The 12236-nt window shown below is 40.5% G+C and overlaps 1 protein-coding gene across 10 annotated transcripts in view; it reads right to left on the reverse strand.

Moving 5' to 3' along the window:
• Window positions 1-12236, reverse strand: part of MTA3 (metastasis associated 1 family member 3) — a 193920-nt gene that overhangs the window by 114886 nt on the left and 66798 nt on the right. For all 10 annotated transcript variants that reach the window (XR_004428358.1, XR_004428357.1, XR_004428356.1 and 7 more), the window contains exon 5: window positions 2319-2382. Coding sequence is in view for 7 of the 10 variants with exons in the window: in XM_033175888.1 (XP_033031779.1) it covers window positions 2319-2382 (64 nt within the window). In the remaining 3 variants the exon portion in view is untranslated. The remainder of the gene's footprint in view (window positions 1-2318; window positions 2383-12236) is intronic.

The raw sequence follows: 12236 nt of genomic DNA on the forward strand, positions 1-12236 counted from the left end.
GAACACAGAGTCAAAAGTAAAGGATGGGCTGGGCGCGGTGGCTCAAGCCTGTAACCCCAGCACTTTGGGAGGCTGAGACGGGCGGATCACAAGGTCAGGAGATCGAGACCATCCTGGCTAACACTGTGAAACCCCGTCTCTACTACAAAATACAAAAAACTAGCAGGGCGAGGTGGCAGGCGCCTGTAGTCCTAGCTACTCGGGAGGCTGAGGCAGGAGAATGGCGTGAACCCGGGAGGTGGAGCTTGCAGTGAGCTGAGATCCGGCCACTGCACTCCAGCCCCGGCGACAGAGTGAGACTCCGTCTCAAAAAAAAAAAAAACAAAAGTAAAGGATGATAATTACAAAGCTATTCTTTGGGTTACCGTCTTCAACTATGCCAATCTCAATATTTTATTTTTAAGTGTTTATGTATTTAGGGGGTAAAAGTACAGAGTTCTTATATGCATACATTGTGTCATGGTAAAGTCTGGGCTTTTACTGTACCCATTAATAGTGAACACTGTACCCAATAGGTAATTTTTCAATCCTCACCCTTCTCCAATGTCTATTTTTTATTTTTTTTTAGACAAGGTCTCACTCTGTCACCCAGACTGGAGGTGCAGTAGCGCGATCTCAGCTCACCGCAACTTCCACATCCCAGGCTCAAGCAATTCTCTTGCCTCAGCCTTGCGAGTAGCTGGGATTACAGGAATGCGCCACTACCTCCTGACTAATTTTTGTATGTTTAGTAGAGACGGGGTTTTGCTGTGTTGGCCAGGCTGGTCTTGAACTCCTGATCTCAAATGATCCACCCGCCTCAGCCTCCCAAAGTGCTGGGATTCCAGGCATGTGCCACCACGCTCGGTTAATTTTTGTATGGCCCACCTAATTTTTGTATTTTTAGTAGAGACAGGGTTTCACCATATTGGTCAGGCTGGTCTCAAACTCCTGCTCTCATGATCTGCCCGCCTCGGCCTCCCAAAGTGCTGGGATTACATGTGTGAGCCTCCGCGTCCGGCCAAAAAAAAAATTTAATACAATGAAATGCATTGAATGTTTTGCCTTTTTCTTTCTGCTTCTGTGAAATAATGCTAATTTCTGGGCACTATCATTATCCATACTATAATCCATTCTGTTGGACAGACTAATGACAAGTCTATCATCTAAATTTTACAGAGGTAAGTTATAAAGTCTATAAGCCTTTTTTCTGCTTTGAATATGTATTTTCCTGTTAGTTTTCTTATTTCCTATTAGGTTTTCTAATGTATAATGGGTTCTGCATGATTGCATCAAACTTTTTCTGTTATATTTTCTTCATTTGAGATAAATGGGCAACATTTGAGTTTAAGATTTAAAAAGAAAAAAGAGACAGGCCAGGCACAGTGGCTCATGCCTCTGATCCCAGCACTTTGAGAGGCTGAGGAAGGTAGATCACCTGAGGCCAGGAGTTCAAGACCAGCCTAGCAACATGGCAAAACTCCATCTCTACCAAAAACACAAAAATCAGCTGGGTATGACAGCAGGCACCTGTGATCCCAGCTACTCAGGAGGCTGAAGCGTAAGAATTGCTTGAACCCGAGAGGCGGAGGTTGCAGTGGGCCAAGATCACATCACTGCATTCCAGACTGAGTGAGACTCTGTCTCCAAAATATAAAACATACACATATGTAATAAAGCTTTTGGGGGAGAGGAAAAGAATCAGAAAGATGAAATACTGAAGCATCACTGACACTAAAATATGTTTCCCACCATACAAATAACACTGCTTTAAATGTCACCTAAAACTATGCATACCATGAAATATTCTGGTTATAAGAATTTCCTTTCAATGAAGCGTATGCTCTATCTCAACTTGTTAACTACATTTCTTGTTAAGGTTTAGTAAAAAATATTTTTAATTGACAAAATTTATTAGGATTCCAGAAAGCAGACCACCAATGGTAAAATCTCATCTGGAAATAGTCTAAAAGTAAAACCATTTATTCAAGAAATAAAAACAAAAACAAAACATAAAGGGGAGCTAAGCACACTAAAGCATTAATTTCATAAAGTCAAAAATATTCATCCACTATCAACTAAATCCATGTACCATTTTCTATAATGTCTTTCATTACCAACTGAAAAACAGACACAAAAGTTTTTGCTAACCCTTATCTCAGATAACCAGAAAAATCAAATTTACCCAAATGCATTCTAGTCATTACACTTTTACCATAATACTACTATTAATATGATGGTAGAATAATACTTTTGTACAAAAAGAAATAAATTCCAAGGAAAGAGCTTCATGTGAAATAAAGGGAGAAAAAAACGAAACAAGTATGACTGTGAATTACCTCTTTATCAAGATATGACAATACTGATTCTGTCTCATTCAGAAGGGCAACACTGCACTTTCCCCTGTTGAAAGAGAAAAAAAGAATAAATGTAACAAAGGCCACCTCATCTTCTCAGTGATGAGAAATAAAAAGTTAAGAATGTGAAATTGGTATTAAGAAACTACATGGCAGTTAGGAATATATATTTTTTCAAACAATTTAAACCCACTTTACAATCCTATAAAAAAAAGGCCGCCTTTATAGGAATTTCTTGAGAGGCTAGCCTGTTGGAGTAATTGTGTTAGGCAATAAATCCTAATAATATGCAACACTTTATAGGTAGTTTCTGTTTATTCAAGAAAAAAGAGTACAATGAGACCTTCAGACTCAGAGTCAGTTTCTGAACCTATAGATAGATATTATGAGGTAATTTTATACAGGGCTGTGCAGACAAAGCCACCATCACACAAACCAATGCCTAAATAATATTCAGATTTTTATGAGCAGCCACTAACTACATTTAAGAACCTAGAAATAGGCCGGGCGCGGTGGCGCAAGCCTGTAATCCCAGCACTTTGGGAGGCCGAGACGGGCGGATCACGGGGTCAGGAGATCAAGACCATCCTGGCTAACACGGTGAAACACCGTTTCTACTAAAAAATACAAAAAACTAGCCGGGCGAGGTGGCGGGTGCCTGTAGTCCCAGCTACTCGGGAGGCTGAGGCAGGAGAATGGCGTAAACCCAGGAGGCGGAGCTTGCAGTCAGCTGAGATCCGGCCACTGCACTCCAGCCCGGGCGACAGAGCAAGACTCCGTCTCAAAAAAAAAAAAAAAAAAAAAGAACCTAGAAATAATACACATTCATATCAGGATACAACTAATTCATCTTTATTGAGATGACTCTAAAAACTAGTTAAAATTTCAACACATGGAGCTTTCTATAGAGCAAGGGGCAAAATAAACATTGACAGATCCACGGACCTTGCGGTCTGACAGCACTTACGTTTGATCTGAGTTTGGAAACTAATGTCTATTTTTATAAGGCTTGTCTAGACTCTGAGAAAAATTGAGGCTATGTAGGTAGAGGCATTTATTACAAGCACTTTCAAAATGATCCTAACCAGCCTAAAAAAATCAGTATAGCTAATACAAATCTGACAGGAGCATTTTGAAGATTATTCCAGTTACAAATACTGGTCAGAGCTCACAATGTTTCTTTAAAATGTCATAAGATCATTTGATTTTCTAAACAAAAATTAAGACATCTCCAAAAGCCAATATGCAAAAACAAAGATATCACATATATATTAAGTGAGACGTTAGAAATTAGCCGGGCATAGTGGCACATGCCGATAATCCCAGCTACTCAGGGGGCTGAGGCAGGAGAATCGCTTAAACCCGAGAGGCAGAGGTTGCAGTGAGCCGAGATCATGCCATTGCACTCCAGCCCAGGTGACAGAGTAAGACTCCATCTCAAAAAAAAAAAAAAGAAAGAAAGAAAGAAAAGAAAAGCTAGAAAAGCTTGCTGTTGGATCACCAGAGTGAAATACAATTCAAAGAAAAAAATTACCAAAAGCAAAATAAAATACTAAAAGTGAAAACACATTGGTCAAAAGTTACAGTTTGCTAAACATTTTGCAATTATATACTCTTTAAATTAAAAAAAAAAAATCCCCTTATAAAAATGTCTTTTTCTGGTAATCACTGCAGGTTAGAAAGCTCTCTTTGAGAGCATCTCAAATCTCTAACATGGTTACTAGAAGTGTTTATAAAAGTTTTCTTTTTTTCTAACATTTTATTCAAGTAGATTAGTGAAGCAAAAAAAATTAACATCACTTTAGCACACATAGCAACACTGAAAAGACAACAATTGGGCCTGGCTCCCACCTGTTATCTCCACATTTTGGGAGGCCGAGAATCACTTGAAGCCCAGGAGTTTGAGACCAGGCTGGAAAACACAGCAAGATCTCAACTCTACTAAAAATTTAAAAAATAAAATCAGCAGGGCATAGTCCCAGCTACTCGGGGTTGGGGGACTGCTTGAGCACAGGAGGTCTAGGGTGCAGTGAACTGTATTTGCACCATCGAACTCCAGCCTGGCCAAAAGAGCAAGACCCCATCTCAAAAAAAAAGAAAAGGCAACAATTACCTGATATGTTCTCTTAACAGACGGAATTGCAACTAGGGAAATTGCTCTGCTGCCATTAGCACATCTACAACTGCCACAGAATATCTATGACCTGTGAATATGTGCTCACACATGCAATATGCTTAATAAATGGGGTTTCTAAAAATAGTTTTTGCTTACTTTTTTCCCCTCATTAACAGCTGACAAAGCAGTATTTCTAACATTTGATACTTAATCACCTAGAAAAAAATAACGTCCCCTTTTAAAAAAAAATAAGTTCTCCAAAGTCACTTTTGTTTGTTTTAATGGGGAGGAGTAAAACCTGCTCAATTTTATTTTAATAGGAACTTTTTTTTAAGGCTAGTCAAGTGAAACAGTGATAGTGGAGAATAAACAAAGAAATCTGTAACTGGTTATAAACACTACTGCACTGGGCCTAGCCAATACCACTGTCTTTAATAGTCACTTGACTTTTAAGGGTTTAAGAGACACCGGAAGGGCCGGGCGCGGTGGCTCAAGCCTGTAATCCCAGCACTTTGGGAGGCCGAGACGGGCGGATCACGAGGTCAGGAGATCGAGACCATCCTGGCGAACACGGTGAAACCCCGTCTCTACTAAAAATACAAAAACTAGCCGGGCGAGGTGGCAGGCGCCTGTAGTCCCAGCTACTAGGGAGGCTGAGGCAGGAGAATGGCGTAAACCCAGGAGGCGGAGCTTGCAGTGAGCTGAGATCCCGCCACTGCACTCCAGTCCGGGCGACAGAGCAAGACTCCTCCTCAAAAAAAAAAAAAAAAAAAAGAGACACTGAAAATTCAAACAAACAATATAGCATACTTTAAAAGTCTCTTCCATATGGTCTGAAATAACAAAAGATTTTAAATTATAAAACCTTTATTTTCATAATTATATTAGGAAATAAGGAAACATGGGTTATAATGAAATATAAAATCTTTTTGGAAATGTAGTTTTTATACAAAGATGAAAGGATAGTAAGTGATCTAAGTTTTAAATTTTTCTTTAATATAGCTATATTGTACATCTCCCCAAATTAAAAATGAAAAGCTAACATTTAAAATTTTCATGTACATATATTAACAGCTAACAAAGAGGTTGAGTCAGAATTATTTTATGAAGTAAATATGAATATGTAATTAACACATATATTACCATGCCAAGAGTTGTTGATAAAAGTGGTTTAAAAAGAGATTTAAAGCGTTAGTTTCCTTTATGCCAAACAAATCTTGGCTCATAGATAAAAACATGGTAAATTTTAAGCTAACCCCAACCTAAAGGAACTATTATCAAATTCTGTATACAGATACCACAGGCAATTTATACTGAGTCTCAAGCAATGAATATAATCATGTGTCATGTATGATATTTTAATCCTTAAATAATAAAGATACCGAAGCATGATATGAAGTATATCAAAGACTACAACACAAAGATCACTCCAGGCCCATATAATCACCCGTACTACTTTTCTACACAGAACCACAAAGGAGTACACAATTGCTATAAAGAAAATCTACTTTCCCACAGATCATTCAAAAGGGTTTTCAAAGTATAATCTCTTTCAGAGACTGCGCAGGGTGCTGGGACACAAAGACATGTGAATAAATAATTATGACAAAACAGTCACACGTTCAACATCAAGTGCTGATCAGCCTGGCATCTGCTAGTTGCTTAAGGGTATGTCCCATATAATCCTACAGACTGAAAAACATATGTAAAAATGTGCACACAGGTTATATATTTCTTTTATCTAAAGCTAGTACATATCTGTATAAACGAAAGAGGAGGGCCGGGCGCAGTAGCTCATGTCTGCAATCCCAGCACTTTGGAAGGTTGATGCGGGCGGGTCATGAGATCAGGAGTTCGAGACCAGCCTGGCCAACATGGTAAAACCTTGTCTCTACTAAAAACACAAAAATTAGCTGGGAGTGGTAGCACACGCCTGAGTCCCAGCTACTGGAGGCTTAGGCAGGAGAATCGATTGAACCCGGGAGCCAGAGATTGCAGTGAGCCAAGATCGCACCACTGCACTCCAGCCTGGTGACAGGGCAAAACTCCATCTCAAAAAAAAAAAAAAAAGGAAAGAAAGAGAAGGAAGTTTAAATTAGTGGTCATTTCCCCCGTCTGTAGACTTTCTTATTTTGTTTTGTTTTGAGAAAGGATCTAGCTCTGTCACCCAGGCTGGAGTGCAGAGGCATAATCACAGCTACTACAGCCTCAACTTCCTGGACTCAATCAATCCTCCCACCTCAGCCTCCCCAGTAGCTGGGACTACAGGTGTGTGCCACCATGCAGAGCTAATTTTTTTTATTCTTTGTAGAGACAGAGTTTTGCTATGTTGCCCAGGCTGCTCTCAAACTCCCTGGCTCAAGCGATCCTCCCACCTTGGCCTCCCAAAGGCTGGGATTAATGACATGAGCCACCACACCCGGCCCAAACTTTCTTTTACCTTGATACAACTGAAGCGGTGACTACCCACTTACAAAAGTGCAGATATCTTAGTGCCATACCAGACTTACTGAATTTCAATAGCTTGGGATGGGTCCAGGAATCTACATGATTAACAAACATCACCAGGTGGTCTTTAGGTTCACTAAACTTAAAAAACCATTCCTGGTCGGGTGCCTTGGCTCACGCCTGTAATCCTAGCATTCTATGAGGCTGAGGCCGGCAGAATGCCTGAGCTCAGGTGTAGTTCAAGACCAGCCTGGGCAACATGGTGAAACTCCGTTTCTACCAAAATATAAAAAATTAGCTGGGTGTGGAGGTACAAGCCTGTAATCCCAGCTACTGAGGAGGCTGAGGCACAAGAATTGCTTGAACCTGGGAGGAGGAGGTGCAGTGAGCCAAAATCATGCCACTGCACTCAAGCCTGGGTGACAGAGTGAGGCTCTGTCTTGGAAAAAAAATATTCCTATAGATGCAGACTTTGACATTAAACTTGCCTTGTTCAACAAACGGTATTATTGCTTCATTAAAGAAAGACATTTTTCTCATTGGCTTTACAAGTCTTACATTTGCCACAAACTCTAGATTCTTTTTTTTTTTGAGACAGAGTCTCACTCTGTTGCCCAGGCTGGAGTGCAAGTGGCATGATCTCAACCTCACTGCAACCTCCACCTCCTGGGTTCAAGCAATCCTCCTGACTCAGCCTCCCAAGTAGCTGGGATTACAGATGCCTGCCATCACACCCAGCTCATTTTTGTATTTTTAGTAAAGACGGGGTTTCACCATGTTGGCCAGGCTAGTCTCGAACTCCTGATTTCAGGTGATCCACCCGCCTCGGCCTCCCAAAGTGCTGGGATTACAGACGTGAGCCAACTTGCCCGGCCCAAACTACAGATTCTTAACATTTCTTCGTATAAAGAACAATGGCAAAATATTAGGTTCTGGGATTGGTAAAGCAGTGAGTAGACAGTTTTTACAGCACTTAATACAATGAACACAATGAACAACCAAATAAAAAAATAAAGATCAAAGATGCAAAATGGTTTCAGAAGATTAGATTTCTCAACAGCAACCGCATAAAACAGAATAGCACAGATTCAAAATTCTGAGGGAAGTGATTTCCAAACCAGAATTCTATGTCTAAAATCATTGGCCAAGTGTGAGAAATATTTTTGGATATGAGAACAAAAACTTTTACATTGTTAGAAGACTTAATCAAAAGACAAAGGTAAAACATAATAAACTCCATGGAAAACAAAAGTTTATACAAGAAAGAATACATAATACTGACATGTTCATAAAACACGAAGATTGTTTACTAAGTTAAATAAAAGTTGTAATAATATTAAAAACAGAAGGCAAAGGGAATAGGGAAGAGAGAAGTAAAGGTAAATTCCTAAAACTGAAAAATTAATAGTCGGAATATAAGAACAGTATAAATGCAGAAGCCACCATCGAGAGGAGTTGAAAATGACTACAGAGTGGGAACCAAGCAAATGACTGCCCTGGATATTATTAGACAGCCATATCCATATACTTTTAAAAAGTAACAAAATTTAAATTTAAAATGAAAGGGGGTGATATGGTTTGACTCTGTGTCCCCACCCAAATCTCATCTTGAATTGTGATCCCCATAATCCTCACGTGTCGAGGGAGGGACCCAGTGGGTGCTGATTTCCCCCATGCTGTTCATGATAGTGAGTTCTCAACATGATCTGATGGTTTTATACATGTTTGACAGTTCCTCCTTCTCCTCTCGCTTCTCTCTCTCTCTCGCCTGCCGCCAAGTAAGACATGCCTGCTTCCCCTTCCACCATGAATGTAAGTTGCCTGAGACTTCCACAGCCATGCAGAACTGTGAGTTAATTAAAACTCTTTTCCTTATAAATTACCCAGTCTCGGGCAGTTCTACAGCAGTGTTGAGAACAGACTAATAAAGAGAAAATCCTAATTAAAATACATAAATTTGCATGAATACAACACCAAGGGAGTAAGGATTATGTACAATAACTCTGTGTATCACGTTTTCTCAACCTTGGCACCAATGGTAGACATTTTGGGTCAGATAATTTTTTGTTGTGGAGGCTGTCTCATGCACTGTAGGATGTTTAGCAGCATCCCTGGCCTCTATGCAGTGGATGACAGTAGCACTCCCTCATCCATTTGTTAGAGCCAAAACTGTCAAAATTGTCAAATGTCCCTGGGATACAGTATCACTCCTGGTTGAGAATCACTGCTCTACATTAAGAAAACTATGGTTTTCTTAATTATATCTTGGTAACAAACATTTGAGATTGCATATATTAAGTGAAAGAATATGATTTCTTATGGACTTTTTTTGAGACAGGATCTTGCTGTCACCCTGGCCAGAGTGCAGTGGCGTGATCTCAGCTCACTGCAGCCTCCACCTCCTGGGCTCAAGTGATCCTCCCACCTCAGTCTTCCGAGTAATTGGGACTACAGGCATGAGCCACCAGGCCTGCTAACTTTTGTATTTGTTGTAGAGACAGGGTTTCACCATGTTGCCCAGACTGGTCTAAAACTCCTAGGATTAAGCGATCCTCCTTGGCCCCGCAAGTGCTGGGATTATAGGCGTGAGCCATCAAACCTGACCCTGGACCTCTGCTTTTTTTTTTTTTTTTTTGAGACAGAGTCTCACTCCGTCTCCAGGCTGCAATGCAGTGGTGCAACCTCGGCTCACTGCAACCTCTGACTTCTGGGTACAAGCGATTCTCCTGCCTCAGCCTCCCAAGTAGCTGGGACTACAGGTGCGCACTACCATACTCAGCTGGCCAGGATGGTCTCAATCTCTTGACCTCGTGATCCACCCACCTCACCTCCCAAAGGGCTGGGATTACAGGCATGAGCCACCGCACCCAGCTATATTATTCAAAAAAAAAAAAAAAAGAGGAGGACAAAGAGAAATAAATCTGGAAATCTTTAAATATTTCTGTTCAAAGATATATGATGTTATTAATACTGCTTTAACAGATGCTCACAAATAAAAATTAAAAGAAGCCACACACACAACCCTGAAACATCTGTTTGTGTAGATAAAGTAGAAGAATGAAAAGCCAAAATGAGAAGTTTGGGCTCAATAAAATCAATTAATCAATTTCTGAAGAAAAATGATTGACAAATTGTGTTGTGAGATGCTCATTCCATCCATGGGATGTGCAGCATAGCAAAGACACCATAATTCTGAATATTTGATGACAAATATGAAAAAAACTGTCAAGGAGGAATCAAGGAGGAAAAATATCCACCTCTTGATACCACTCTTCCCTCTTATAGGAGGAAGTGAAATGAGAAAGTGAAATGTTCCAAAAAGGCAATACCTATTGGAAAGATCCTCCTCTCCAGGACAAGCTGGCAAATGAATAGCTCTGACCACCAGGAAAATCCTTCAAAGGTTCCACAACATGTGGAACACAAGTACTTGAGGGGGAGGTTGGGGATGGTTAATAGGTACAAAACAGCAGCCTGGGTCACTAAGGGAGACTCCATCTCAAAAAATAATAATATAAAATAACTAAAAGAGTATAACTGGATTGTTTGTAACACAAAGTATGAACGCTTGAGGGGACAGATATATTTCAAGATATGATTATTATGCATCACATGCCTGTGTCAAAATATCTCATGTACCACATAAATATATACATCTATGTAGCCACAAAAATAGAAAATCAAAAAAACACGCACACAAGTACTTGAGACAATACATAGGATATACTTTGCATCTAACCCAAATGCTCTTGTGCATTGTGATTCTGGTTGAAGAAAACTACTTCAGCCCTTAAAGTGGTTAAGCGGTTAATTCAAATAGTATAAATACACATTTTCCAAAAAGAGCATGCTAAACATGTAGACTTTATGTTAAGCTGTGATAGGATTTTTCCTCCTACTAGCAATCTTGTTTTTTTTTTGTTGTTTTTTTTTTTTTTGAGACGGGCTCTGTCGCCCAGGCTGGAGTGCAGTGACTGGACCTCAGCTCACTGCAAGCTCCACCTCCCGGGTTTATGCCCTTCTCCTGCCTCAGCCTCCCGAGTAGCTGGGACTACAGGCGCCCGCCACCTTGCCCGGCTAGTTTTTTGTATTTTTTAGTAGAAACGGGGTTTCAGGCCGGGCGCGGTGGCTCAAGCCTGTAATCCCAGCACTTTGGGAGGCCGAGACGGGCGGATCACGAGGTCAGGAGATCGAGACCATCCTGGCTAACACGGTGAAACCCCGTCTCTACTAAAAAAATACAAAAAATTAGCCGGGCGAGATGGCGGGCGCCTGTAGTCCCAGCTACTCGGGAGGCTGAGGCGAGAGAATGGCGTAAACCGGGAGGCGGAGCTTGCAGTGAGCTGAGATCCGGCCACTGCACTCCAGCCCGGGCGACAGAGCGAGACTCCGTCTCAAAAAAAAAAAAAAAAAAAGAAACGGGGTTTCACCGTGTTAGCCAGGATGGTCTTGATCTCCTGACCTCGTGATCCGCCCATCTCGGCCTCCCAACTACTAGCAATCTTATGAGCCTAAGCACACTAACTTTCTCATGTTAACTTCATTTATTAAGGAGCACTACTTATAGGCATCAATAGTACCCTTTTGGCTAATTCAAATTTTATGTATAGATTGCCAAAAAAATTATAAAAGCCTAATACTTTAAAATGCTGTCATAATGAAATGAGCAGGAAGAAAACCAATTATTATTTTTTTTTTTTTTTTTTTTTTTTTTTTTTTTTTGAGACGGAGTCTTGCTCTGTCACCCAGGCTGGAGTGCAGTGGCCGGATCTCAGCTCACTGCAAGCTCCGCCTCCCGGGTTCACGCCATTCTCCCGCCTCAGCCTCCGGAGTAGCTGGGACTACAGGCGCCCGCCACCTCGCCCGGCTAGTTTTTTGTATTTTTAGTAGAGACGGGGTTTCACCGTGTTAGCCAGGATGGTCTTGATCTCCTGACCTCGTGATCCACCCGTCTCGGCCTCCCAAAGTGCTGGGATTACAGGCTTGAGCCACCGCGCCCGGCCAACGAAAACCAATTATTTTAAAGATTCCAAATAAGTTTTTAATATTCACAGCCAAACTGAAGAGAGACTAATAATCCACAGTGGAGTTCTATTTTATTACTTACATACTTAAAAGTTAGCACTACTATGTATTTTTCAATAAACATATCCATAAAAAATTGTTTGTTTTCTCTGAAAGTAGCAAAAAGGTCTCAATAAATTAAATTTACAAATCCTTTCAGCTGAACCTCCCTACTTTGACCAATAGAGAAATATGAAGAAATAAATACAAAATAAAAATTAAGATATTTTCAACTATTTTACTTGGTATAATTTTGCAGCTACACTCACAAT

This window comes from Trachypithecus francoisi, unplaced genomic scaffold (assembly GCF_009764315.1).
Source record: "Trachypithecus francoisi isolate TF-2019V2 unplaced genomic scaffold, Tfra_2.0 Lachesis_group17, whole genome shotgun sequence".
In the NCBI taxonomy this organism is placed as follows: Eukaryota; Metazoa; Chordata; class Mammalia; order Primates; family Cercopithecidae; genus Trachypithecus; species Trachypithecus francoisi.